This window comes from Trachurus japonicus, chromosome 23 (assembly GCF_045865225.1).
Source record: "Trachurus japonicus isolate A0001 chromosome 23, Traja_1.0".
Lineage (NCBI taxonomy): Eukaryota > Metazoa > Chordata > Actinopteri > Carangiformes > Carangidae > Trachurus > Trachurus japonicus.
The window spans coordinates 9,104,746-9,132,560 of NC_140929.1; the positions used below are offsets into that span (position 1 = coordinate 9,104,746).

Sequence of the window (27,815 nt, forward strand, 5' to 3'; positions counted from 1 at the left end):
ATAGATCAGAAGGAAAAGCAGAGAAAACTTTGATAATGGGCACAGTCATTTTTAAAAGAAAAGTGTGATTTATTCCAAAACTTTATAGTTAACAAGCAGCTGAATATTTGATAATGGAAATAATCATTTGTTATATGTCTGATTCCAGGGGTGGAAATGTATAAAGACCAGAATTATGTGCACTAAAAAGGGATCAACTAGTTGTCGAGGAAACATCAACATCTTATTTGTATTTGATATATTTCAGTGGACGAGATACATTTTTGACAAATAAATGAGTAAGGATACGTGGAAATAGTGTAAAAAAAAAAAAAAGTAGAGAAGCTAGTTGAATTTCCTGATCGTCACACAGCTGTGTTTGGACGGTGAGCCAGAGTTTTTCTCTCATCCTCTGATCCGCCTCCATTGTTGACGACCTTCCTTCAGGACAGGTGCTGTGTAGTAACCATGGCTCCAAAAATTTCTGAATCGCCGTCCGTCAGCTGTATTTCTCACACTTTCACTGCTGTTGTTGTTGTTCTCTCCTTTTCCAATGCAATTTCCAGTTTCCCTTGGCTACGGTTTCGTGCCCCCCCACTGGCATGGAGTGTGAATAATAGAAATAACCCAATGAAAAGCAGCTGGGTGAGGTGAGGACTGAGCTCCGACAGCAGTGTCGCCCCTTTTGTTACAACAGTTACAAAAAAGATCCCTGAACTTTTTGACTTTTGTGTTCAGGTTTCTCAAATTTTTGTTCACATGCAGTTTTTTTTTCTTCTGGTGTTTAAATTTGCAGTTGAAAATTAAATTAGATTGATTGGCAGCATCTTCAACAGGCAAATGCAGATCAAAGTATTGATTTTCTATTGATACTGTATATTGGTGGTATTGTTCCTTTGGGAGCTAATTAGTCATTTTTCTTCTCTCTACAAATGTTTCAGTCAAAAAAGAAAAAAAATGTACATAAAATGCTAAAGTTGCAGATCACACTTATACTGTAACAAAAGTTATTTCAAAATCAAGTGATTATGACTTTATAAAAACTGGGTAAACTGGAAAACACACCAATTTGATCAAATTAAGCTATCTAGGCCTATATCATTTCAAATAAACTGTGCAGATAGGTGCAAAAATAAATCTACATAATATGAAGTAATAGTGGTGTATAGTGACAGGTAGCTGCAGGCTATGTATTATGTAAAAGCAGGTATGGATAATACCTACTATGCAGTGGTCCATCCAGATAATATACATGCCATATACTGTATGCAGGCTTCAATTTTCTACTTCATTCCTTCAAATGCAGAACAACCTGTTACTTTCCCTGCCACTGCATGAAAAAAACATGGAGCAAGTGCAGCCACGTGACTCCATCCAATAGTTTGAGAACCTTGTGTTCAATCACACTGAGAAAAATGAAGGGAGGTAATGACTCTTATTCTGATTAATTATTATACCGACGGTCACAGGAGGTAAAAACCCCGTTGGGGGTCATGGGAGGAGTGTTATCAGCCAGTACTATGTGTTAGACAGAGGGCGGGGACACCGACAGGTCACCAGTCCCCTGCGTGCACGGGGGGAGGAGGGGGGACTGTAGTTGTTACTAGAAAAAAAAGAGAGAGAGAGAGAGAGAGAGAGAGAGAGAGAGAGAGAGAGAGAGAGAGAGAGAGAAAAGTAATCCGATTACTGCAGGACTCACTCTCAGACTGATGCGCATAGCTATTGGACGCAGCGAGGGTTGGACTCCTGGTATTCAAACGCAGGCAGCGCGTCTGGCCAGTCGCTCCTCGCTGCGCTCTGGACATGGATCAGGATCAGGACGCAGCGCGCCTCCCTGCTGTCTCCCGCGGACCGGCTGCGCTCTGCGGCTCGTAGTGAGAAAAGAAAAGAAAAAAGAAAAAACAGACAACAGGTGCCCAAATGAACCGCCGCCCTCCCGGCTCCTCCGGCGTGCAATGGCTTAACAGGAGAGACATGAGTGTCCGGACGGAGGACAGCATCACCTTGTGCCAAAGGGCTCTCCAGATCGTCACGGAACTTTGTCTCACGGGACACGTCGACCGGGAGAAATGTTCGGATATATTTCCACTGGAGAGCAACATACCAGGTAAAGGAAACGCAGGTAAATAGAATAAAGTCATTATTTTATTGTCCCTAATCTCCTCCAATTGATCACTTCCCCCTGTTCCTCTTGAAATGAAGACACTGAGTTGCTGCAGCGTTTGGATTATAAAAAAAAGAGAGAGAAAAGAAAAAAAAGTGAACCTGCACTTCATCTCTCTCCTGTTAAAACTTTATTCCACTCGCTCAGCTCCCTGTGTTTCTACGTGTTGAACTGTTACCACAGTGTCTCTCCGTCTGTTACGCATCTTGCTGCAGCTCAGCACAGCAGCAACAGGTGGACAATAGACTGACTGAAGAAATGATTTCCCTCTCTCTCTTTCTTTCTCTCCTCTTTCCTTCCTTCTTTTTTCTCCCACTTTGCAAATAGGGAGAATTTAAAGAGTCAGTTTGATTAATCTGTGCAAACCAAACTTTACCTTTAAATATCAGTGAGGGCATGAAATGTCAGGAGCACTAAATGTTTCTTTTTCTCTCTCCAGTCATTAAACGTGTGTTTCTCTTGATGCTGTGGTTTTATATATGACTTTAAATTGTCCTGCTTTATCAAACAGGCGCGTATGCTGCCCCCTCTTTCTTACAGCTTGCTCTCTCTCCTTTTTTCTCTTTCTCCCTTGCATGTTTGTCCGTCATATTTTGTCCCTCGCTTGGTTCCTTCCTTTTTTTTCCTTTTTATGTGTCTCCTTCTGTCCTCCTCTACTGGTCTTCTCCATGGTTACACGTAGACATCTCTATTAGTCTCCTAGCTGTGGTCGTGGGTTTCTGTGGCCTCGCCCTGTTGGTAGTCTCTCTCTTTGTCTTTTGGAAGCTGTGCTGGCCCATTTGGAGGAGCAAGGCTCTGTCGGCCCACGCCGAGAATGTCCTCCACGTGGGTTTCCCCGAGGCGCCTCCTCCTCCGCCACCCGGCTCCTCCCCGCCGCCGGTCACAGACAGCAAAGCGGCGGAGGTGGAGAAGAAGTACTACCCGCCGCCGGAAGTGAAGGTGAACGGCCGGAGCTCCGTGAAGCTCCTGGAGGCCGCCATGAAGATCAGCCAGACGTCTCCGGACATCCCCGCAGAGGTGCAAACGGCCCTGAGGGAGAAGCTCAGCCAGCAGGCTAAGATCCAGAGGCAGACCACAGAACCAACCTCCTCCTCCAGGTAGCTACTCCCACATGTCAACCCCCTTTCCTGCTTTAGGACCCACAGACAAGTCATTTTCAGCATTTTCAACCCACTTTCATCTGTTTTTCCCCTCACATGAAAGTAGGAAACACACAATCCTGAAACTGCAGACAGCTCGTGACATCATGGACACTGTCCTCGAGGTGGTTTGGCATCAGGGACTGGCTGGTGACCTTGAAAAGCATGTTGAATAGTCTCCCTTTCTCTCTCTCTCTGTGTCTTAACTCGAGGGTGAATAAGATTCATCCTGCAGAGGCAAACCTCCCTGCTTACAGTACAGCTCGAACCCTATGATCACTTGTACGTGTGAGTGAAGCTGCTATGGTAACGGCGGGAAGCATCCACAGTAATTAAACAATCAGCTCGTGCTCCCCTTTGTTTTCCAGCGCTGTGTTTAAACTAGAACGTCCATAATTAGCAGCGCTGTGGGGTGGGAGCTGTCACGGTGGAAGGGGTGGTTTCTGGTGAGACGCACCAGGCAGCTGCGCTCGGCTTCTCACAAGGATAACCTTATTGACGGGCCCCGCTTTGGTTTTTGTCGTTAAGAGCCTTTAATTAAATTATATCCAGTCCAACATCTCCATGAATTACACACCCACCAGGCCAAGTTATAGATTTCAAAGTCTACTTTCTCAATCCTTTCCGCCTACACTTTTTCATCGATTATTTTTCTTTCTTTTTGAACAAAAACAAACACCTTAGTCTCAGCACCCCTGAGCTTAAGGAAACTACAACAACAAAGAGAAGTTGATATTCTCAAGTGAATTACCTCTATTGTTTCTCCTTTTTAGTTGTGTTTACCAACTGGCCAGGTAAACCAGAGATTATTTTGATGATAGATCAATCATCTGGTGCAGTGAATGGTGAATGTCAGAAAATAGTGAAGAAAACAGCCCAAAGTGAAACCTTCTTACATCATTGGGCTATACTACCAACAAATCTGGTCATCAATTATAAAAAAAAGGCACATTTATAATGCTATCAAGTTGTTTTGGGAGCTCAAGTACCCACTCTCTGTATATATGTGGAAAAAACTGATAAAATGAACAGGGAAAGATAACAAATACAGATTCTTCCACACGTGCACTGCATGGTAGAGTTAGGCAAGTAGCATCCAACCAGTAAAAGCCATGTAAACACATGTGACCTTTTAAAGGTCTGAGCTGAGCAGGTGCAGTTTATTCTGATTTCGTATCAAGATGGGAAGAGGGAGATAATTACTGGAGGCACTGACAGCAGGAGCTTCAGTCCCAAACACTGTTCAACTGGCCTCATGTGTCAATAGAAACAATGTGACTTATATGCATTTAGATATATGGGAGACGCATTGGCAAGTATAGGGTCATAATTTAAAGCAGGAGTGCGTATGGAAAAACAGAGGAGCAGCATTTCCTCAAGTGAACAGGATGTGACTAGAAACAAGAGTCCGTCTATAATTACATAGAAGAATTACATAGAGGATAATCCTCTCATTACAAAGACAGAGGCACATGTGAGAGTCCAGTGGTACAAAAACCACAGACATAGAAATAACTGAGTGGGGGGAGGTGAGGCTGGGAGTGAATGTTTGACCCCAACACTGAGGAATATCCAGTGGCTGTTACACTATAAGGGGGGAGGGGCATAACACAGTACAAAGCTGTTCTCAGTGATGAAGTGGGCGATTAATCAAGTTTTATTTTTGATTGCGATTTCTGCTTCCGACAATTATTATTTCATCAAATTAAACAATGAAAAGTGCCGCATTCCTACAAGCACCATCCAAATCAGGAAAGTTGACTTCCTATATGTTGGTGCAACACAAAGTTTGCACAATTACAGTAAGATGAACATTTTGTCCAACCTCATCTCACCCTGTGCACAGGAATGGGAGCACTATTAGACACACATACACTGACACCATGCACCTTTAATTTGCCACCTGTCTGCATATAGTAATGGTTCTTATGTTTTGTATTCGATGGAAATTTTCTTTTTTTCCCTCTTGATCTCTGTGTTGCCGTTTACGACAATACTAGAGCGTACTATTTAATTTTCAGCCGTGCTTCCTGTGCTATATCATTTGTGCCATGGCTGTCAGATTGCTGTGATTGTCTTATTGTAAGAAAGGAGGAGGGCCAGTTGCTAGGTGACAAGATTGGCAAGTCGGGGAGGGGGGGGGGGGGAAACGTGGTGTTTCTCAAAAGATGTCAACCAGCCTTCAGGTAATCTTTTTTTTTTTTATAAAAGCTCAAATTTGAATCTTGGTCAGTGGGGACACACGAATGAAGGAAATCTTTCAGCTTGTCAATCTTAGGGCAATTACATCCACTTTGGCAGAGTCACATTGGCAATTTATGTGCATCATGTGATTGGCTCAGTCGTTTTTAGCATTTCAAACTATTGCTTGTCAACATGCATTAAGCAGGCTGTACGATATGCCCTAAAGAGTCGTTCCTGCTAAGTGCTGTCTTGAAACTGAGCCGCATTGGGAGCTACAGCCACTCGAGGCCTCTGGTTATTCGGCTCTCGTCTATATTAGGTGAACATGAGGTGGTTTCTCTGTAATATATTTTGCTTTTCTTCCATAAAACATCAAAGACACAGTGTAATATGCAAAGCGAGTTCCATGCACTGCACATTATTATGCATCATGCTTCTTCTTAAACGTACCCTCTCCTGACAAACCATTAGGCCCCGCACCGTCACAAAGCCGCTCATGCATGACACTGACACTCGAGACATTTACCAGATGCCCTCTACCCTTTCCAACAGGCACAATTCTTTCCGGCGCCACCTGCCTCGTCAGATGAATGTCACCAGCGTCGACTTCAGCATGGACACAGTGCCTCTCCGCCAGTCCTCCACGGCGAGCATCGGGAGAATAAAACCCGAACTCTACAAGCAGAAGTCTGTGGACTCGGAGGGCGAGCCCAAAGAGCCCGTGGAGACGTGCGGAAAGCTGAGCTTCTCGCTGCGTTACGACTACGAGGAGCAGGCTCTGGTGGTGCGGATCCTCAAGGCCTTGGACCTGCCCGCCAAGGACTTCACGGGCACCTCCGACCCGTACGTGAAGATCTACCTGCTGCCGGAGAGGAAGAAGAAGTACCAGACGCGCGTCCACCGCAAGAACCTGAACCCCATGTTCGACGAGACCTTCCGTTTCCCGGTGGTGTACGACGAGATCTGCAACCGCAAGCTGCACTTCAGCGTCTACGACTTCGACCGCTTCACCAGCCACGATATGATTGGCGAGGTGGTGGTGGACAACCTCTTTGAACTCTCTGATCTTTCCAGGGAGGCGGTGGTGTGGAAGGATATCCACGCAGCAACTACTGTGAGTTCACACCAACCACCAACCAACGCCAACGCTCACTGTCGCTATAAGTTAGAGATGTTGCACCAAACTTCTTGTCTTGACACTGAAGAGAAAACACACAGGGAATGGGAACTACATTTTTTTTTGTTTTTATTATTTTCTTTTTGGGAAAGGTCTAAACAAACACAAGTGTTGCACTGAGTCACTTCAGAGAGCCTGAGAGAATTCATCAACACTCATCCATAAAAGTGGCAGGTGGAACACATTGCATAATTCAAATGCTTTGGGAAATGCATCTCATCAGCCAAACCACCCACTCGCACTTTCCAGAAACTGCTGGGTATTTTACAGACGTAAATATAGCAACAGAGAGTAAAATTATCCCGTCATGACATACATACGCTATAACTTATAATGTCACTAAACAAACAGGTTATACAGTTTTAACACCAGGCATGTACAGTCGTACGTCCTCACGAGAACTATAAGAACTCATAAGTCATAATATAGGCCAGAATGCATTTCACTCCTACATTAACACTCACCACAGTTTCCTCAAGAGCCCCTGCTTTATTTATGAGTGTTTTCAGTGTGATAAACATTGAGCCATTGTTTTCAGGTTCACACTGGCTTCTGTAAACTTTATTAATAGCAACAGAACAACAACAGTATATTCGGTCTTTTGCATGCAAACAAACTGACCAGATATGAATCTCTATAACCTCAAGTGAACATGGCTGTGGTTTATTTATTGGTTTTCACTGACAAAGGGCTTTGTTTTCATACTAGGTTGTTCATTTAAAAGCCACTTGAAATCTAGATTGCCAAAGTTCATGTGCTATTCTGTTCAGTACCAGAATAAGAGTAGAATAGCACAACAGATTGCCACTATTGTTGACTGCCTCCATGATTTTTTGTATTATCCCATTAGGTGGGTTGGAAAGAGATAATAATGGAAGGCAAGGTGACAACCAAGCCCCTGCTCCAGTATATTATTAACACAGGCACACAAGAGAGCCAGAGTTTAAACTATGAACATACTATGAGTGTGTCTAATGGTCTACATTATTAACCCCATCAATAATAGTCTTGTTAATAAGTTATCAGGAGGATAATAACCCAAACATCATACCATAGTTTCTAGATCTATTTTATCTCCAGAGTTGGGTCAGCAAACATGTGCATCTTGCATCTTTGAATGGAGACCAATGCAGATTTATGTTTTTACCTGATTAATGCTACTCTTTAGTACCAGTATAGATGATATTTAACTGTTGTGAACTGTTCCTGTGGTTAGTTTTGCTGCTTAAAGAGCAAAACTCTGAAAAGTATACACTATATACCCTCAATGCTGGTGTACTAAAATGTGTTAAATTGTGTTTTTAGCTTATCTGACTCAACAGAATATCACTTTAGCTTTGGTTGTGTGGTCTAGTGTGACGGTGTCATTTACTTCCTCTAACTGCAGGCCACAGATTAACCTGAAGGTGCCCACTCCCATGTGGAAACACCTGAGGGCAGCTTCAGTTACTTTGTGGATTTAATAGTTTGAGTGAAACTGTTTGATTAATCGTCACTGTATGAGAGAGTCGTTATAGCGTCCAAAGGTTTTTAGAGTAGAAGTTGGTAAATCCAAAGCTGTTTAATATTCTGAGTTCAGTTTTATTCTAATCTGTACAATTTATGTGTTAAACAGCGTTGTTTTCAGATACCAGTGAGGGCTTTAGACCTTTATCGAACTCGCTATAAATTCTTCTTTGTCTTTACTACTGGTGTACCTTCTAGTTTTAACAGCTATAGTATAGAAATGCTAAAATTTTCTTTGGTAATTAGCATAATATCTAAAACACAAAGCAAGTTCTGTTGTGTTGACCGACAGTTAAGTTTTCATGCCTGTACTGCATTTAAAAAGATAAATAGGTTGACAACCTGCCATGCTTGTTTAGCAGCGGTTGACAGAAATACAAATTTTCTTTTATTTACATAATTCGTTACTCTTTTGCCTTTTAGCCTTCTGATTCACAAAATGTGGTCAACACATGTAAAATGGATGACATTCATTCTGTTTCTTTTCTCCGTCCTTCAGGAGAGTGTTGACCTGGGAGAGATCATGTACTCGTTGTGCTACCTCCCCACAGCAGGGAGAATGACCCTCACAGTCATCAAATGCAGAAACCTCAAAGCCATGGACATCACAGGCTCTTCAGGTAACCCCCGACAGCAAAATAAGACTAGCGCACATCAAAAGCTCAAACTGGGCCATAAATCAAACTTAGCTGAAAACATGCAGCAGGTGGCCTCACAGAATGGAAAAGGGAAAGAGACGTATTGAGGCCAGTGAGAACAAATTATTTAAAAGGATAGTTCACAATTTTTGCAAATTGGCATTACCATAATCCATATAGTCTTAGAAGTAGGTTCATTACCTTTAATTATTGGTGCAAGCTATTTTTAGAACGGCAGAGCAGAGCCGCGAGCTGCTCAGAGCTACGCTACGGAGGCTCATGGGATTTCTTGGTTTCCCTCATCAAACTGATCAAATACACAATCCAACAACTCCAAAACACTCTGGTGGACAAAGTTGTGACCTGCACATTCACCACGCTATGAGATAATAACAGAACGTTACCAGACAGAGTTGTTTCAGAGGTAAATTCATGCAAAACTGCAAAACTACAGTTTTTCAGCAAGCAGTCTCTGCATTTGCCTTGAAAACAACTCTATCTCGCCTCCATAGTGTAGCTCTGAGCAACTCGTGGCTCTGCTCCACCGTTCTAAAAATAGCTTGCACCGACAATTAAAGCAACTATGCCTTATGGCAATGGGCCAATTTGCCAAAATGTTGAACTATCCCATTAGCCAACACTGGTACGAGCTTTACTATAAACTGTGTTAAACTTCTGTAACCCAGGTTAGGTGTTACACATTCACCAGCCCTTTTGCCATTTCTTCTACATTGACAACATACATGTGTACAAACCTTTCAAATGACGGTGAGCGTGTCTCTCAGACCCGTATGTGAAGGTTTACCTGATCTGCGATGGGCGGAGGTTGAAGAAGCGAAAAACAACAACCAAGAAAAGCACACTTAATCCAGTGTACAACGAGGCCATCATCTTCGACATCCCCCCGGAGAACGTCGAACAAGTCAGTTTGTCCATCATGGTGATGGATTATGATCGGTGAGTCACTGTCTGTATACTGTCTGTTTTACCCCGGCCCTCCTCGTCTATTTAAGTTGTCTGCTTGTTTCCCACATGTACCTCGAGTGTTGGATAATCAGTTTTGTTCCTGGTTGAATTATTTTTCTTTCTTTCTTTTTTGAGCTTGTTTTTCCACTGTCATCTGCTGTTCCCATCTTATAAATGTGAATATCTCTCTCATAAAAGACTCTCCTCACTCATCCAGCTTGCCTCTGTATGCGTCTCTGTTTTCTTTATGTCAGAAATTATCTACAAGGACAAGGAGCATTTGTAGGATTTGGGTACATGATAACAAGATGAGCAAGTTATATTTTGCTCAACAGGAGCTCTTAAACACACAATAACTAATTGGAGCTTCTTCTTTTCTCAATTTTTTTTATAAGTGGTATAATTAAAGCCAGTTATCTTTATCCAGAGTCTTTTCATAACATCTTTTTATCCAAATCTGGGGAAATATCCTTTTATTTATCAGTATATGTTCATAATTTTTAAATGTCTGCACCCAGGCTACTAGGAGCATTACTATGTGCATCAAAATCTATGTCGATGTGTGTGTTGTGCTGCTAACAGGGTTGGACACAATGAGGTGATTGGTGTATGTCATGCCGGGCCAGATGCTGAGGGCCTTGGACGGGATCACTGGAATGAAATGTTGGCTTATCCGCGGAAGCCCATCACACACTGGCATGCTCTGGGAGAGGTACAGATATGTTGTCTTCTTCTATCCCTCACTGTGTTGTCCCCCCAGTCTTAAAGAACTCACATTTACAGAGTTCCCTACAAGCTCTTGAATGTGACAGTGACCAGTGACCACTACCCAGTGTTAGGAAACAACATATCTGAGTATGAATGTTATCTCAGCTCCCATTTCCTTCATGGACATCGCATTACATGCATATTACACATTACGTTACATGGTCCTTTGGTTTTTTCCTATTATAAGAATAAAATCCATCAATGTGCCTGTATTTATTCGTGAATATTGAAAAACACTTAAAAATGGGATGACAAAATGCACAAATGCATGTAATGTAATTATTGAAATGAAAAGCAAACAGTAAAAAAAAACTCAGCTCAGTATACAGTGCAAACATTGTTGGCATTTATATTCTTAAATTTTTGACCTGCAGAATAACATGCAACTCATTTTCTGATTCATTCACTGTTTCTGAAAACATATTCTCACCTCCTCACTTCTCCACTGACTGCAAGAACAATTGCATTAAACTTTCCCATTTATTGCATTTGTTCTGATGAATTTAATTCAGTCCACCTATTCAAAAATTGGGCTGAAGGAATATTCAGAGAAGAGTCGGATGAGAATCTCTGAAACCGGATGCAAAAGTCACTCTCCAACAACCCCCAACACTGTCTTACCTACACGTTGCATGTATGTATTTAGCATGCAGAGAAAGAAGACGACATATACAGTAGAGGTTCGATGAGCAGCAAACATGCTAACAGGAGTTACTGGACCCAAGTATCTCCGACGTCCTGTACTTGAGGAGAAACTCATTTTATAGCTGATGAAATACCATGTTTGAATAAGACAATTTCATCTTTTAGAGGCCAATTGCTTCACTCCGGTTAATGTTTATTATATTTTACATGTTATCAATGTTTTTTCCTCTTTTGCCACATCCACTTCCCACCTGACGCATAGGAAGATACAGGTGATTACCCATTTTCAGTGGTAAAACTACTTCATGCTTTGGTAAAACTGTGATCATAGGCAAAAAAAAGAGTGCCTATCCTGTGTAGCTGCTGTCGAACAATTTAATGTAGTTGTCTGACATAGCTTATTATTATTATTATTACTATATTTTTGGATCTACTCATTGAGATGCTTTGTGCTGTTGCAGAGCAACGGTATGACCCTCCAGGTGAACCGTCTGAGAGCAGCAGTCGCCCCGTCCTCTAATGAGAACACCACCAGTGCACACAGTTGCTTGTTAGGATCCCATGTTAGGTCTTGAGACTGATTTAGTTACATATTGGAGAATATATAATTATTTGGAGGCGCCACGGTGAGCACAGCCAGCTCTATACCAGACAAAGAAAATGCTTTGCTTGTAAATGACCACGCTAGATCACCGCTGGGCTCAAATGACCAATTTGCCCATGATCACAGTGCATTCTCAGGACTGTGAGAAATACCTGCTTAGCTTTTCAAAAAAAAAAAGAAAAAAGGGGCGGCCTCTATTAAGCTGTGTTTTTGGTGTGACATCTTACCTTGCAGTGGCCTGGAAGAGCGGCAAGCTTTGAGAGTCAAGGTTCATGTCCTTCGCCTAAACCTCCACAGACGCCGTGACGATCTACAGGTAGAGTGACGACACCGCCTCTGTAAGAAAGCAGACGTTCGTTTAGAGTCGCTGACGAGTCGTGTTGCCAATCAGTCTCGTGTGAGCATGTTGTACGAAAAACTGAATTCATTCCAACATGTTTCTCTCTGTGTTTATGAAAACAATGTTGTATTGAAATTGCTTTTTTTCATTCATTCATAAATTCATTCAAACTCGTGCTCTACAGAGCTGGCTATGCACAGCAGTAAACTGTCACTTCATTCAAGAGTTTGTTTTTCATACATCTGCTTTGGAAATTTTCAGAAAGGCTTTTATTCGCCAAAACATTTACATATAGACCACATGAATGGTAGACGTCGCTGTGAGAAGTCCTCAGTGATTCACTTGCAACCTTTTCAATCTTTTTCTGGCCCGAGAGCTCTTCAGTGAAGCATTTTACTTTGAAATGGCACAAAGGTAAAAGGGCTATGCTGCTCAGTGCCATGAAACATTTACTTTAAAGACAGAAAGAAGGACAAGAAGAAAAAAAGAATCAGTCAATAAATCCAGCGAGTCGTGATTCCAGCTCTTTTGGCTGAAGAACGCAGGTAATTGAGCGTCAAATAAAAAGGGCTGGATAAATTTCTTAGAAAAAATCACCAGTCACAAATGTCACAGATGTGTGAAACCGGCCATTAACCAGCTATTGTCACCTGCATTTATGAGAAAACTCAACAGGTCTCTCAGATTTAGAGAAACTGTAGCAAATACATGTAGCAAACGCACGTAAAGAGAGATGAAGAAAAACACAAAAATAAAAGTAGGTTTCAATGAATTTGTTCCCCAAAAACCTGGCAAGAGTTTAAAAATGAACCCAACTTTAGATATTTTCTACCACAGATCAATTTCAGCAGATAATTGCGACCCAAAAAAGCAGCATATAGATATTAGTTACTCATCCATCAACTTATTTTTCCAACCAAACATTATTGTTGTTTACACTGCACATGTCCCTCGTGTTGAAACTGAAGCAAACAGTTGGTTGATATTTTAGCTCCAAAGTCGACTAAAAAATATGCATAAAAACGGTAAATTGACTTTATTGGGAAAGCAATACGTTAATTAATGTAAATTTATGGGTCACTAGTGGTACTAGTAGCCTAATTAACGAGCACTTCCAGCCTTCAGTCCAAATTGAGTTTTGACTAAAAGGAAAAAAATAAATGAATAAAAAAAACTCCTCCAAACAGTGACAGGAACACAAAGTGTTTCAGGCTCCAAAGTGAAAATAAAAAGACCAAAAGTGTAAGAGCAGGTGGTCCTTAAGTTAATAGCCTATATACAGTAAATTCAAGTGTCTGTCCTGCTGTATTGAACAATTTTACACTCAAAACAACCACAGCCCGACTCATTATTATTCAAGACTGCATTACTGTACTTTCACTAGGAACATTGATCAAATCATTTTCATGTCCAAGATTGAAAGGGAGACATACAGTTTGAAAATACAAAAAAATAAAACAGGTAATTGAAGCAGGTTCACGGGTTTGTGTTAAGATAAATAATTAAAAAAAAAAGAGTACACTTTTCTACATGGATATTCAGTTTTTAAGGGTTTTGACATTTTGCTGATGATGGTGCTTTAGCCTCAGTCTTTCGCATTCTATCATGTTTGCAGCAAGTGCATATTTGCATACCCTTACAATGTTGTAATTTTAAATACAGTCAGCTGGAAATTATTAAAAGAAACAAACAGCCTTTTTTAACCAACTTGAAGCTTAATTAGTTAGCTAAAGTTGATATATGAAATCTGCCAACAAAATCAACACTTCCCAGTTAAATATAAGAAGCCTGATTTTGTAAAAGGACCAATCATGGACCTGAATAGTAAATCAACAACAACAGCAACAACAAAAGCAGTAATACAGATACTAATGAAATCTCAATAAGAAATCATGGCAATTGTACAACTTTTCATCTCCTGCTACAAATTCAGGGAATTATTATCCATGAGAGAAGAAGCTACAAACACACTCAAACATTTGCAAATATTTTTTTTTTTAAACATGAAGCCATATGAAATTAAGTTCAGTGCATCTAAACTCAGAACACTGACTCAGCTTCTCCTTCTTTGTGAGTAATAAGAAACCAACATAGCAAATAGAAAAAAAGGCTATGTACTGTTATCTTACTTGCACATGCATATATAATGATGCTTTTTGCCCTGTGCTGCCCTTAATATTAAATATTTTTACTTGTAGCATGTTGTGTCACCACTTAAAAACACACTTAACTGAGGGAAAATGTAAGCAATGGATAAGTTAGTATTTCAAATTTCAATCTTTGTGTTTACATTTGTATATATATAAATATATATACACTTGTCACTGGCACTGTTTATATATATATTGAAAAGTGAAATTTAAAAAAGTTGTTGTACACTTACAGAAAATAGAGACATCACAATGTATTTCTATTGTTTGGTGATAATTTGAACAGCTCAGACTTGTACTCGAGTGAAATTTATACACGTTCTGTAATAGTTGTGAACAATTAGTCAAACTGGAAACCAAGTGAAGCCAACTCTACCTTATCAAGTTATTCCATGTTTAGGAGTTTAGAGCTTTGAGCTGTAATCGTTTGCATATTGGTTGAATCTATATTGAGCAAGAACAACTGCAACTGCTGTCATGATGTGTACAGTTTGTGATAACTTTTGTAACGATTCAAAGTAAATATTTGGGATATAATTTATTGTATCTGTTTCATATGTATTTTAACAAAATAAAAAATAAAAAACAAAGAGTCTGAGTGAGCCTGTCTTTGTCAAGGAATTTACATATTTTGAAAAGGTTATTATTTTAACTCATTGAGTGCCAGCCCTTTTATAAAATGGTCAGTGACTTGTGCCAGCATTTCGAGGCATTTTGAGTAATATTTCGAGACCCACAGAATATTTTGTACTATGACTCTGAAAACACCAAATAGCTCAAAGGAAAGAGGAGACTCTCTATTTAATTAGGGAAAAACCATTTGATTGTACCTTGTTCCATTCTTGATTTATCTTAAGTTGAATAGAGCCTGGTTGCACCAAAAAGACCACTTTTTTTCTCGAAAGCTGAGAAAAATGCATATTAGTTAAAGAGAGTCTCTCAAGAAAAACAGTGATTTATCCGTTTTAATTTTGGCTTCAAAAACATGTAAGACATCTGAAAATTTCATTTCACATGTTTTTTCATTGTACAATAAAAAAAACAACAAGTAGGAGTCCTACTCTGCAGAGTGATGCCTGCTCTCCTACTTCTCCTCCTGCAGTAGCTGCCCCTTCACCCTCTCCTCAATGAGTTAATGTAGAGTCGGGGGGTCCTAGCAAAAGACACACGATGAAGCTGAACCTTGTTCTATATGATACATAATATAGTTATCATGTCATCCGTCCATTCCTCTGACATAGGGCAAGGGCAGGTCAGCAGTCTGTCATAGGAACAAACAACCTCACACACTCACATTCACAGCTACTCGCAATTTAGTGTCACCCCCATCTATCAACTATCAATCTTCTTCTTGTCGAGTGACGGTGCTAAACACTGTATCACTGTGACTCGGTTAATATTCTGCAGCATGGATAAGTTTAAAGAGTTGTAAAAGTTGTCACTCTCTCTTACTGTTTAATAACTCACTGTGCAGCTGCAGTGCTTAAAACTCATGGATGTATCAATCAACCGGCCCTTTCTGGTCGGCATTTCATCATGTCTCTGCAGAAGACACACGTTTGTCAAATTGAGACAGTGCAAGTTGGAAATGGTACAACATTCATTATCTAAAAAGCCTTGCAGCTCTCCTCCAAGAGCTTGATAAAAAGAAAAGAGTCCAGAAGAGAAATAAGTGTCTGCAAAGCTGGGAAAATGGTCCAAGCTGGAGCAAACACACGCACACACACAAATACAGGATCAGTGTGTCACGTCTGAGCTGCTGCTACATTGGCTCTCTGTGGTGAAAACACACAGACTACACAAACACCCCGCTGCTCAAAATTGGACAAATAAAGCGAAGCGAAAATTCATTTCACATCTGCGAGTGATAACAACGAGCCGCCAGACAGACAGAGCTCTTCACACCTGGCTCGTACATTACAGGACAGACATTATCAATCAATACACAGTCAGTTTAATTATGGGTCTGTCACACACACACTGGGGCTCTCTTGTGCTGCTCCTTTCTTCAAGTGTTGTGTAATGCAGCCTATTGTAAGTGGTGTCTCAACTTTGCTGTCAAGAGAATAAGAATACGTTTTCTTTTCTTTTTTTTCCTCCCCAGACACGAGAACAAGAAGTGTTGCCTCAATTTAAAATGAAATAATTATTCAGACTGATGTGGCTTTGACTCTTTCGGAGCAGCTTGACATGACACAGAGCATTTCAAGGTTGTGTTTTCCCACAAATGTAGAGCAATTTTTTATTTCCATTTTTCCCCAGCCGCTACAAATTGTTGTTTTTTTATAAGTGGGATAATACTCGTTTGTATCTGAGGTGGGGGGAAAAAAAGCTGCCTTCTTACACCATTTTTCACACTCAGCAAATAATAAGCGTTACATAACCACTCCACTAACAAAACGTAAGACCCTGAGTTTGTGCTGTCGTGCTTGTAAAAAACCTTTAAGACAGAATGAAAAGCTTGGCGGATAGACGTCTCTCTCTTTCTTTCTCATCCTGCATCCGTTTGATGGTTAAACATGAAGAGAACATTTTGATCTCTCCTGAAGCGTGACACACAGCACAACTTCCTTTTGATCCACGATATTGGATAGAAAACAGATGAAAAAAAAACAAGAGGGGCATGGGGGCTTGTTGCATTAGTTTCCTTGGCAATGAAAGCTGCCCACTCTCTGAACGCTAAACCCATATTTAGAGTGGAGTTGTATCTTTAGTTAGCGAGGGGCTAATAGCTCCATGTGGTGATGCATGTAATTAACGCTTTGTCATTTCCTGAATGCTTATTCGTGCTGGATTATAACACCACTGCTGTATGAAGACTTGGAGGGGTGGGGGGTTGGCGGTGGGGGGGTTTGGACTGGCCTCGTGGCCGCCGTCAACAATGCACCTGCAGGATTAGTCATGATTTGGGGAGCAATTACCCATGCCAGTTTCAAATTGTCAACACGAAAGATGCAACATGAAGATGAGAGTTTCTTTTTAACGTCTACTCTTTGAAGAGATACCCTGTTTTAAATAATGGCACCGTGGAATCTTTAATTAATTAACGCCATTACTGGCTTATCAAAGAGCCGCAGTAATGCCAGTATGATTAAAAACTCCATTTCCTTTCTCTTATTTAATCAAAAATATTCAACACTTTCCATATCAAATCCTGCGCCCAAATATCAAGAGCAAATCATGTTATGTCACACAGTACTGGTATTACAATGCTTCTATTTACCACATTACCACATTTTGCCATTTCACAGCTCAAGGTATTGCTGTGCACGCTCGGATTTGCTTATATATAGCTGGATTTGCCCCGGCTCATTGGATACAGAGGGTCGTCGGTCAACTCATTAATGGCGAGGAAGCAGGGGCTGCTTCTATTCTGGGAACAATTACAGTTTAAGGGGTAAGTGGACAGACAGTTATGTAACGCCACCGCCCATTACAGCCCAACGGTAGTTTTTATGGCCTTCGGTGTCTCTATTATAAAAAAAAAGAAGAAAGAAAGGGGAAAAAAAGAGAAAGATCATGGCTGGCTATGTGGTCGTGCTGAGAGTGCATCAGGTTGGAGCTGGGTTACATAACTCAGATGTCAAATTGATGGTGTGCAACACTTCCAGCATATATACAAATTGTATATTATTACAGTAATAAAAATTATTCCACCATAGACGCAGGGAGGGATGGACACAACACACAGACACATGCTCGTTATCAATTCAATGCCCAAAAGATACAAAACGCTCTGTATTTCTATCTTGATAGGTCATCTTCATGAAGTGAATGTAAACCCCCACCCTGGAACATCTGTTCAGAGCCAGACGCAGCCTTGTGGTTTCTTAATGATTTCTCTGTCTGGCAAACTATCAAGAGCTCGTCTACATCTCGGCACTGACCTGACATTAACAGTCTTCTCCTGCCTTGGTTTGGATGGTGAGTAATACCTGGGCTGAGAGCCTTGGTTTGGCCTGGAGGGCTCCAAGACTAAAAATTGTTGTATTAAGGTGTTTAATGATGTATCGTTGTGGTTGAATGAAGAATGCGAGGTCAGATGTTCATCCCTTGCTTTCGGCGCTTGTCTGTGTTGGCCGACAGGGGGAAAAAAGTCTAGTTGCATTATGTAATCTTGAAAATAAAAGCATCCAACTACGTTTAAGATTAATTTCAACCAACCTGTTACAGGATGTCAAATGTCAAAAGAACAAAACTGAGAGCGTCAGAAGCCGTTCGGTGCACGGCTAGAACCGACCATCACCGTTACCAGCAGAGGGGAGATGAAAGGTTGCCACGCTCGCTTTATGAAGCATTAGATGGAGGCGACACAGGAGGGAAAACGTATTGATGTGAGTGAGTGGCTATAAATAGATGTTTTACCCCACGGGGGGAAAAGCACAGGAATCCTCTCTCATTACTCTGCCTCCTTCGAGTGATTTGTCCTGACAGCAACGTCCAGCTAATGAATAACCATGACGTGGATTCATATTTAAATCCAGCCGTGGAACTTTTGAACCTACAAGTGTGAATATTTTAATTGTGGCGGCATTCAGGATGACCCTGAAGCACGAGTGTTGTAATTAATAGACAGTAAAAAAAAAAAAAAAAACGAACTTTGAATTAGAGACAGAGACAGACTGACATGTAGAGGAGGAGGCTGATATAATGACTTTTAATTTTAATTATTTCAATACTGGTTTTAGTCGGAATACTTCAATACCCATGAGCCTCAGCCACCACCTCCTGAGGAAAACGAGGCAGTAAGAAAAGTAAGAAAATCAGCAGTTGGCAACAAAACAATGTGCAACAGCTGCTTAATTAATCGGAAATTCATCCAATCCAAAATTGCATGTGATCGAATTTTACACACAGTGACTGCGCCTTCATGTCACGGTTAACTTCTCCTCCAAAGTTGCTTCCTTAGGTTATGTCTGGAGAAAACACAGAGAACAAGGTCTAACAAGAGAGAATGGGACAGAGCTAAATGTTAAAGGAGACATATTATGTTCCTTTCCCACAAATTAAAATAGTTCCCAGGTGTCTGAAAGACATTGACATGACATGCTTCGGTCAAGATACCACGGCTCATTTCAGTGCCTGTCCCTATGGTAACGGCACTCACAGGTAGGAGTGGTATTAAGCAAATTTGAAAACTAATGACATCATTGTATGACAACTGAGGGAACGGCTTGTAAAACCACATGGATTTCAACCTCGGGAGCCTGCAAATTACAGATTTTTTTTTGTTAATTCTCACATTTTGGGGGCCAGAAGGCAAGACAAACACGTTAAAGAGCCTTCAAAAAGTGATATTTCCATAATATGTCCCTTTTAATGTTGGTTCTCCTTTGATAGAGTAATTAGCCCTTTTTCATTTCAACTCACTGCCAGAGATTGTTTAGTATTTACAACACAAACTACTGTCATTATACAGTGTTGTGTTGTACACCATTACAAATGTACTAGCCAAATATAATGCAGTTACCTTTAATTATAACCAATAAAGTGTTATAGTCTAGATATTTTTGCTCTCTCTTGGATAATCACTGTTTGAAATGAAACCTTTTAAGAGCCGATCAAACAAACGACAAAGAATATACTGTGTGTCGACACTGTTTTGTCATAAAATGTAAATGTCTTTGCTTCAACCACTTGATTTTGTCCAGATCGTGGTCACCACACTCACATTGCCAGAGATAGAGCCTTTTAAGGCCTCTTAAAGATCTTCTTTTGTGAGATCATCCTGCTCCGTTTGCCTTTGATATCCTCTGACTCAGACGCACATCAAGAGTCCTGTTTCCAAATGAGTCTGGGAATTGTAATTAAGACAACGTGAGCTCCACAGAGATGGGAAACAAAGGCTTTCACTGTGGGTTCAACAGGTGTGAGCAGCGGTACCATCATCAGTGCCGTCACAGTGGTGGGAAGACAAGGTAATAACAGGTTGGGAGGCGAAGGTTTCTGCGCGATCAGGCCACTCCAGCTGCTCTGCTGATTTACATGGCAAGCAGAGGTGGAGGAGTCGAAATGAATCACCCAGGAGACAGAGAGGACACCGGTGGGGACGTGAGCTTGAATCTAAACACAGCCGTTTATCAGATACCACTCGTTCCGTCACAGGTAGGTACGACTCAACCGCCCAGTACGGCGATTCATAACCGGGGACACATCCAATGTACCAGATGAAACAGGCTGGCCGGCAAACACAGGGAAACATTTTGCCAAAAAAATGCATGAATACAGATAAAGACATCAGAGCTCTGCCTCCGTCTAGACAAACAGCCAGTGCATACAGGCAAATATTGTCTCTGGGAGTTCTGCATCCTCAGCCAGTGGTCCGCTTCTGATGACATTTACAACCCATCGCCTCACTCACAGTGTTGGACTATTTGTTATCACAACACAAAAATAAAGATTATTTAAATTTAAACAAGACTGCGTCAATGCTAGCAGCTCGGTGATGCTGTAGAAATTGAAAATAACTCCATAAGATGAACTGTTGAGATCTAAAGTTTGCTTTTGAACCTCATTAATCATGATTTAAATTCATGATAAAACAAAACAAAACAAAAAAGTCTTACTTACCATGTTCTCAATGTAAGTGTTATGCTAACAATTGAAGAGCCTCTCATTTTCACTGATCTATCTAAGGCTGTTGGGATTGGGAATGTCATTAATTCTGCAATGACAAACTAAAATGTGGATTAGTTGGCCTGGATGTTGGTGCAGGGAATCACCAAACTTATTAAAAGTCATCCAGGTGGGATCATGTTAACATACCACATTTTGTGAGAAGCATAGTTGTCTAGACATGCACCAAAATGGGGGACAGAGAAACAAACAGATATTTGTTATTAATCGACTCATGCTGCTGGAAAAACTTGAGTGGTGAGAGATTACTGTATTGATAAATCACTGGAGCGAGAGATCCATATGATAGAAATTCTGTCTAGTACAGACAAGTCCCACAAATGAGTGACATCAGCTCCACAACTGGGCAGCTTTGTTTGCTATTGCTATATAGCCAATGTACTAGTCTGTTAGCACTGAAAATTGTGTTTCCAAAGAGCTTCAGATATAGTTTTGGTTAGAAGACAAGACGTAATAGGCCTACAACATCTGCTCTGCACTACTTCTTCACTGCAGACTGGATGCTAGTACCGGAAAATTTAAATATCAAATAAGGAAAAAAGCTGTCAGACTCCACAACAAGAGCTTCTCTCAGCACTAAATATAATTCAAATGTGTACACATTTATATTTCTTCTTATTTATGATTTGTCTTAATCATACTTTACATTACACTTTACAAATTGTATTATCTGTCCTATACATTTCTTTGTCGTTGTCTGCTGTTGCAACCCTGTACATTTCCCTATTGGGGGACAAATAAAGGATTATCTTATCTTAAAATGATGGAGCTAGCTAGGTTAGCCAAACCAGCCATACAAAAAGAAGTGATTCTGTAGAGGAAGAAGCAAAACAATGGGGTTGCTTTTCACAGATGGAGATGCTTTTGGTGAGTAAAGGATTTAAGTTGTAAATTTTCCTTTAGACTGGCGGGTAAACAGGTGTTAGATCTGCGCCTTTAACACAGAGAGAGACTGTTATAGTGTGATTTACACTTTGAGTCAGCCAATTAGTATTGTATTTGTATGTTCTGGTCTAGACTCTGTTAAAGCTCGATCAAAACGTCGTCACCGTGTTCGTTTCAGCACGCACCACATCCTGAAAACACGTCATACCCCACACAGTATTTCACAGTATTTCACCGTCTCCGTCTGAAGCCCCTGCAAACAGCAGTCAGCAGATGTTTGTATTGTTGTTTCCATGAATGAACAGCCTGAGCTCCTACACTTCAACGGTGAGTCATATTTTGGACCTGTGTACTTACAATGTGTCTGTGGGCGCCGCCGCCAGGAAACTGTTAGGTAACTGCATCAGTTTATATAAATAGTGTATGCTTGGGACACATGACGACAAAACAGACACACACAACATGACTCACTCACAAGAACACTATCAAGCTTTTACTTTCTTCAATGGTATTATGGCTTTCTTGTCTAGCCTTGAAGTGGACGTGCATTACACAATTTGGTCAACTTTTTGATAAAGGTGAGAAAAAGCAATGAAGATGATTCACTTTTCTAAAAACTTTAGATTTTTTTTCTTGTAAAATATTGTTATTTTACCAATAAACTATATAAAACATGTGAAACAATGGAGGGGAAGTCTAGATAGCCATTGTTGAACCACCAGAGATTGTTTTTAAATGAGAACGTTTTTGCTTAATTGTAAGTCTTTCATATAATGAATGCTGTCTTTCTTGGTGTAGGATTTGAAATGTGCAAAACAAAAGCAGAAACACTGCTAAAACAAATTGTGTGGTTAGTAAGTGTGACGAAAGTGAACACTGTAATCCATTGTAATATTGTCTTTGAGCAACAGGTGCTACAAACAAAGCCAGGTACATTATGGTCAGTAAAGAGAAAATGAGTCATTCTCTCAGTCTTGAAAGGGACACAGAATAAAAAACAATACATAAAAAAACTTGTACCACTTCCACTAATGAAAATTCATTTGGCATTCATTTTTCTTCCTTAAGGTCTTGATGGTTGCTCTGTTGTTGGGTTATCCTGACATGTGTTGTGTACTACTATTTATATGATTTATCGAATAAATCTTTCTAATTTAATAGGCCAGAGTCTCTTGAGGACACTACAGTCGTAATTTATGAACAAACAGAGTTATTTTGAAAAAGCTTTTTCATTATAGGGACCTCATCAAGTATATTTTTATGAAACAACCTGCAACAAGTAAAATACAGTCTGTAGAGCCCCACAGAGAAGTACAGTAATCATGGACTTTGTTATAAAACAGGAAAAACAAATATTTTTAATTAAAGCTTTCACTGTAGCAGGGAGTAGGGGTCAGACTGTACCTCTCGGGTCTCAATTGAAGAGGGCTTAAGTATCACACCAATTAAGGCTTCACTGTTACTATTCTCACCATGACAATGTAGGAGATTGATGGCTTCATTCCAGATATGAAAAGCGACATACTCATGAACTCTCTGTCAATGGGCTGCAATGAGGTGCTGATAGGATGCACGGCGACTTCACATCTTTATACGGCCGAAGGGATCCGGGGCTCGGAAACTTGCAGGATGCTGAGGAGGTGCAGAGATTAATGCCCTGTCGGATAAGCTAAATCTTCTTTATACCTCTGGCCGCTACCAACTCCCACCTCAATTTGGAGGAGGTTGGAGATAAGCCCAAACGGCACCGTCTCCAGGGCAGACTAATTTATCCACAGGCTAGAGGCATCCAGAGAGCTGGGAGCATACATACTGTACGCATCTCTCTGAGCTGGTTTCCCTACTGGCATTCTGCGTGCATGTTTATGTCCATAATAGGATAAGACATTGAAGTCATGGAAAAAACACACAGAAAAGAACAACATCACGTGTTGTGATTTTTATAATGTAACCTGTGAATTTAAATCACAACTTGGGTTAAATCATGATTACTGCCGAAGTGCCCAATTCTCTTCCTAATTAATAACAAGTGGGACCCTCAAGTGCAAAAATGCTCATTTATTTCAAGGTTTTAGGACTGAGAGCTGCAGGGAGGTGGCTGACAAATCGTTTTTTTGCTCAGGAAGGTTCCCAACTTAGCCAAATGACCCACAATTATCTAAGTGGCAGCCATGATAGCAGCTCCGAGTCTATAAATGCTAAGAAAAGGTGCTTCAGTCTCTTATCTCCTTCAGCACAGGGTACACTAGACCAACGACCGAGCACAGCAAAGGAAGGAAGGAAAGGAAAATAATCCTGGTCCACAATTCCTTGCAGCAGAAACACTGTGTCAACTTTTGGCAAATTTGTACAAGTTCTCCTTCACCAACTTGGACAGAATGGTATTATGCTGCATACCTTTAAACACTGGTCATTCAGTGTTGCATGTAATAAAATCCCCCAAAATAATTAGTTAATCTCTTCATAGCAGCAGCTGCGGAAAGTAGCGCCAAAAGTAAGTAATGTACAAGTACCTCAGAATTGTATGCTTCTAAATCTTAGTAGTGTACTACTTCAACCACTAATCCCATATGTCCAAGGTTATTTTCTAAAAGACTGCATGCTGTAATCATATAATACTTCTCCTCCTTGGGCAACTTTAATGTCATAATTTGCAGTCTGTGCCAGGAAAACAGGCTCTCGCACTTTATTGTCTTCACAATAAGTTGATACAAACACTGACGAGTGATGTATTTCAGAATAAAACCACTGCCTGCCTGCAATGGAGACACAAAGGGTGGGATAATATGACTAATATAACTATTGTTGTTACTTTGTTTTACTTTGTTATGTTGGTCCCATCATAAAGAAAAATTCTCTTCACTGCCACTGCACTCTGCAAAACAAAACAGAACGATTTTAATAAACATGTAAAACCCCGGGTTAAGAGTCTGAAAATGTGTTTTCATCTCTCACTGCGCCCATTTAATAATCAAATAATTAATAGGAACCACAAGCAACTTTATCACAAAGGCTCATGGCAGCCATTGTGCAGGATTCTGTGGTCGTTAAATACAAACACACTGAAGCGCGCAGGCAGACGTACGGGGAAATTAGGATCAATGAATCAAGGCACATACACATCCCTTCAACTGCTCGGCTCCTCCGTGGCTATATTTACATGCCGAGAGCCCGTTCCACCAGCTGCTGTTTAGTGTTATACAGTGGGGGTCTAAAAGTCAGAGACCACGTTGCCAGAATGGGAAAGTGGACTTTAGAGTGTTCAGATATTTACATGAACTATTTCAGTCATGACGCCTCCACCGGGAGAGAACCAACTAAACAACAGATGGAAAAAAAATAAGGAGATAATGAGAATCTAACAAGTTGTCATTGTATAATTACCAGACAAGGTTATCTATATAAATGTATTGCATTACAGTAGTTTATCGTCAACAAAATACAAAAGAACATATGTATAGATACTGAAATTTGACATTTTTGTCCACCTCACTGTCACTCTGACTGTGTGTCTTCATGTCAATTAACGGTTGAGCTGTCTGTCAGTTTAGCACAGCAAGATGTACTGTATGCCACAAGCCATCCACTCATGCACAAGTTCTACTTTTACTGCAGCCAAACTCTTGCTGACGTAAAGATCAACTCGTTAGTGGAAAATGGAGTTGTGTCTGCTTAAAGTATCGCTAAATGCTGTCACATAATGTGCAAAACAGCTGCTGGCAGACCTGTTCATAAATACCTGCATCTGTCAGAAATTTGGACTAACAAGCAACTTTGGCACCTTATTTTTCTCAAATCAATTTAGATTTTTTTTAGTCTAGTTAAAGTTAAAGGAAGACAAGAAAGAAAGAAAACCAACAAGTCAAAAAAAAAAGCATCCCTATGCAATGCAAAGCACTGACTACAGCTACAGATCTGCATTACCCTAATTAAAATACACATCTTCTGTGGACGACCGAACCAGATAATAAGTTCCTGGTCAGAGTTCAAAGTGTGGCACAGGAACTGTCAATCACAGAGTTTACATTACTCTCTAGTCTCTGCTGGGTATTAATGAGCAGCCAACACCCCCCTGAAGACCCTGTAGTTGCTATTCCTGGTACACACACACACACACACACACATCCTTTTTGATATGAGCAGCCACGTTTCAACTCCATGTGAATCCGGACTGATGTGGCGAGCTTCTTTTCAAACCTAAATGGGATCCATCACAACGCAGCAGGAGCGAGATGTATATAAAACCGAAAGAACAACTTGTTATCTGTTTCAACTTCAGCTGCAGAGTTCTGGGAACACCTTGTTCCCACCGGCGCAACACGGGTAGTTCAATTGATGCACTGGTATGTCTCCACGCTGCTGCCAAGTCAGGCATTTTTCACAACACCATCAATACAGACGACCCCACACACACATACACACACCTTTGAGCTGAGGTATAGCGCCGTGTTTGTGCAAGTGGGCGTGTTGAGGCTGTAGGGGTGTGTGTGTGTGTGTGTGTGTGTGTGTGTCGGAGACCTGATTGCATAGACAGCCTCTCCCTGTCTCTATGGTAACCTGTTGACATACTGTCGTGTCTGGAAGGTTTTAATGGCTTGTCACGGCCATGGGAGCGAAGCAGCAGTGAAGGCATCAACACTGGAAACTTGACTGACAATCGAGAAACCACAGGGGAGAGAGACGCAGGTTTCTCTGCTGCAGTTTGCTGTTGGTGTAGAAAGAGGGGCGTTTTTTTTTTTTCTGCTGTGCACCGAACAAGTCTGTCTCAGAGTACTTACAGGGGTAATTGGTATGCACACTCAAAGACAAGGAGCCTGTACCTACTAATTTCTGGCTTTTATTTAGTTCAAATAGAGTTTAACCTTATGGAGGAAAAAGGTGTCCCCACTTTAGTTTAAAACTAAATGACTGGCTTTATAGAAACTGAATTAATTGCATAGTTTCACACTCACAAAATATCACACGCTACACACAAACATACTCACATTAAGCTGTGTGCTGCTGCTGCACCTTTTCCAGATGTGTGTTTGTCTTAATTTCATTGCTACAAACTGATGTTCTAGTGCCACCTAGAGGACATTTAGTTTTACTACGCACCAGGGGGCCATATTTTCAGATAACGGTGGACAATTTGGATTTAAATGACTTTTTTTCCAGACAAATCTTCTATTTCATGGTTTACTTACCTTGAGAGTAAAGACTGACTACCAGAACGACCACATATATATTTGTATCACTTGTGTTTGAATTTCATCTGGTCAGTAAAATCTCAAAAAGTTTAAATGTTGTTTTTCTTTTTCTTTTGGGCTTTTCAAGCCTTTATTGGATAGGACAGTAAAGAATTTGATGTTTTATTTTGTTTTGAACACAAAAATAGGGACCAACCCAAGCTTTATTAACGTCACATAACGAGAAAACTGTGAGAAGTTAGTGTCAGTTGTGGGAAACGCTGCCAATGTTTTATTTGATTATTAATTATGAATGAAAATAACTGCTTTCCTTTTGAACTCGGTGCATTAGTCTTTCATGTGGCTATCAAATGTGCTACACATCGGCTCTTATCTGAAATCAGAGAGTGACTGAAAAAAATAAATTTTTCCAAACTGTAGCCCCATTTTTCTTAGTACTATTTTGCTCTGTGTTGTAAAACAACCACATTTAGCTCAATATGTCACTTTGGCCGCTAGTATTAGTATATTTATCCAACTAATGGTGAGTTTAGTTCTATGGTCATTGATACAGTATACTCTCTGAGTTACTGTTGAACAAATCAGTCCAATAAAAAGTTGCAGAATATCAAACACTAAAAAGTCTTAATAATTTTATTGCGGTATACCTTCAGGATATCAAACACCCATCTGTGAAGCTTCTTCCATTCTTAGGGTGGGGGGCTCAACACTGCTCGTCCTGAGCTTCAGAGACTAAATTAGCTTCATAAAGGCTCAGCTGTGCGACACCTGTTAGGCCTTTCAGGCATTTAACACAAACCCCACCCACGCTGCTCTAAACCTCATCATCAGTTCAGATAAGTCCT

General features: G+C 40.6%; 1 protein-coding gene across 3 annotated transcripts; it reads left to right on the plus strand.

Annotated features, from left to right (window-relative positions):
- The first annotated feature begins 1,751 nt into the window (after positions 1-1,751).
- syt10 (synaptotagmin X) lies at positions 1,752-13,338 on the plus strand. 3 transcript variants are annotated; one of them, XM_085769275.1, is made up of 7 exons: positions 1,752-2,101; positions 2,826-3,240; positions 6,019-6,580; positions 8,649-8,769; positions 9,573-9,744; positions 10,336-10,475; positions 12,005-13,338. In XM_085769275.1, the coding sequence occupies exons 1-7, from the start codon at positions 1,900-1,902 to the stop codon at positions 12,028-12,030; spliced, it is 1,638 nt and encodes a 545-aa protein (XP_085625401.1). In that variant the 5' UTR covers positions 1,752-1,899; the 3' UTR covers positions 12,031-13,338. The 3 variants fall into 3 exon arrangements, with proteins under 3 accessions (XP_085625401.1, XP_085625399.1, XP_085625400.1); XM_085769273.1 differs by having other exon boundaries at positions 1,753-2,101; positions 10,336-10,465; positions 12,005-13,337; XM_085769274.1 differs by having other exon boundaries at positions 1,753-2,086; positions 10,336-10,465; positions 12,005-13,337.
- The last annotated feature ends 14,477 nt before the right edge of the window (positions 13,339-27,815 follow it).

Bases quoted from the DNA above. Each gene is read 5' to 3' on its own strand.
- syt10 (XM_085769273.1), top strand. From the start codon at position 1,900: ATGAACCGCCGCCCTCCCGGCTCCTCCGGCGTGCAATGGCTTAACAGG. The intron at 3,241-6,018 runs GTAGCTACTCCC...CCTTTCCAACAG, and splicing joins GAACCAACCTCCTCCTCCAG to GCACAATTCTTTCCGGCGCC. The intron at 8,770-9,572 runs GTAACCCCCGAC...CGTGTCTCTCAG, and splicing joins GGACATCACAGGCTCTTCAG to ACCCGTATGTGAAGGTTTAC.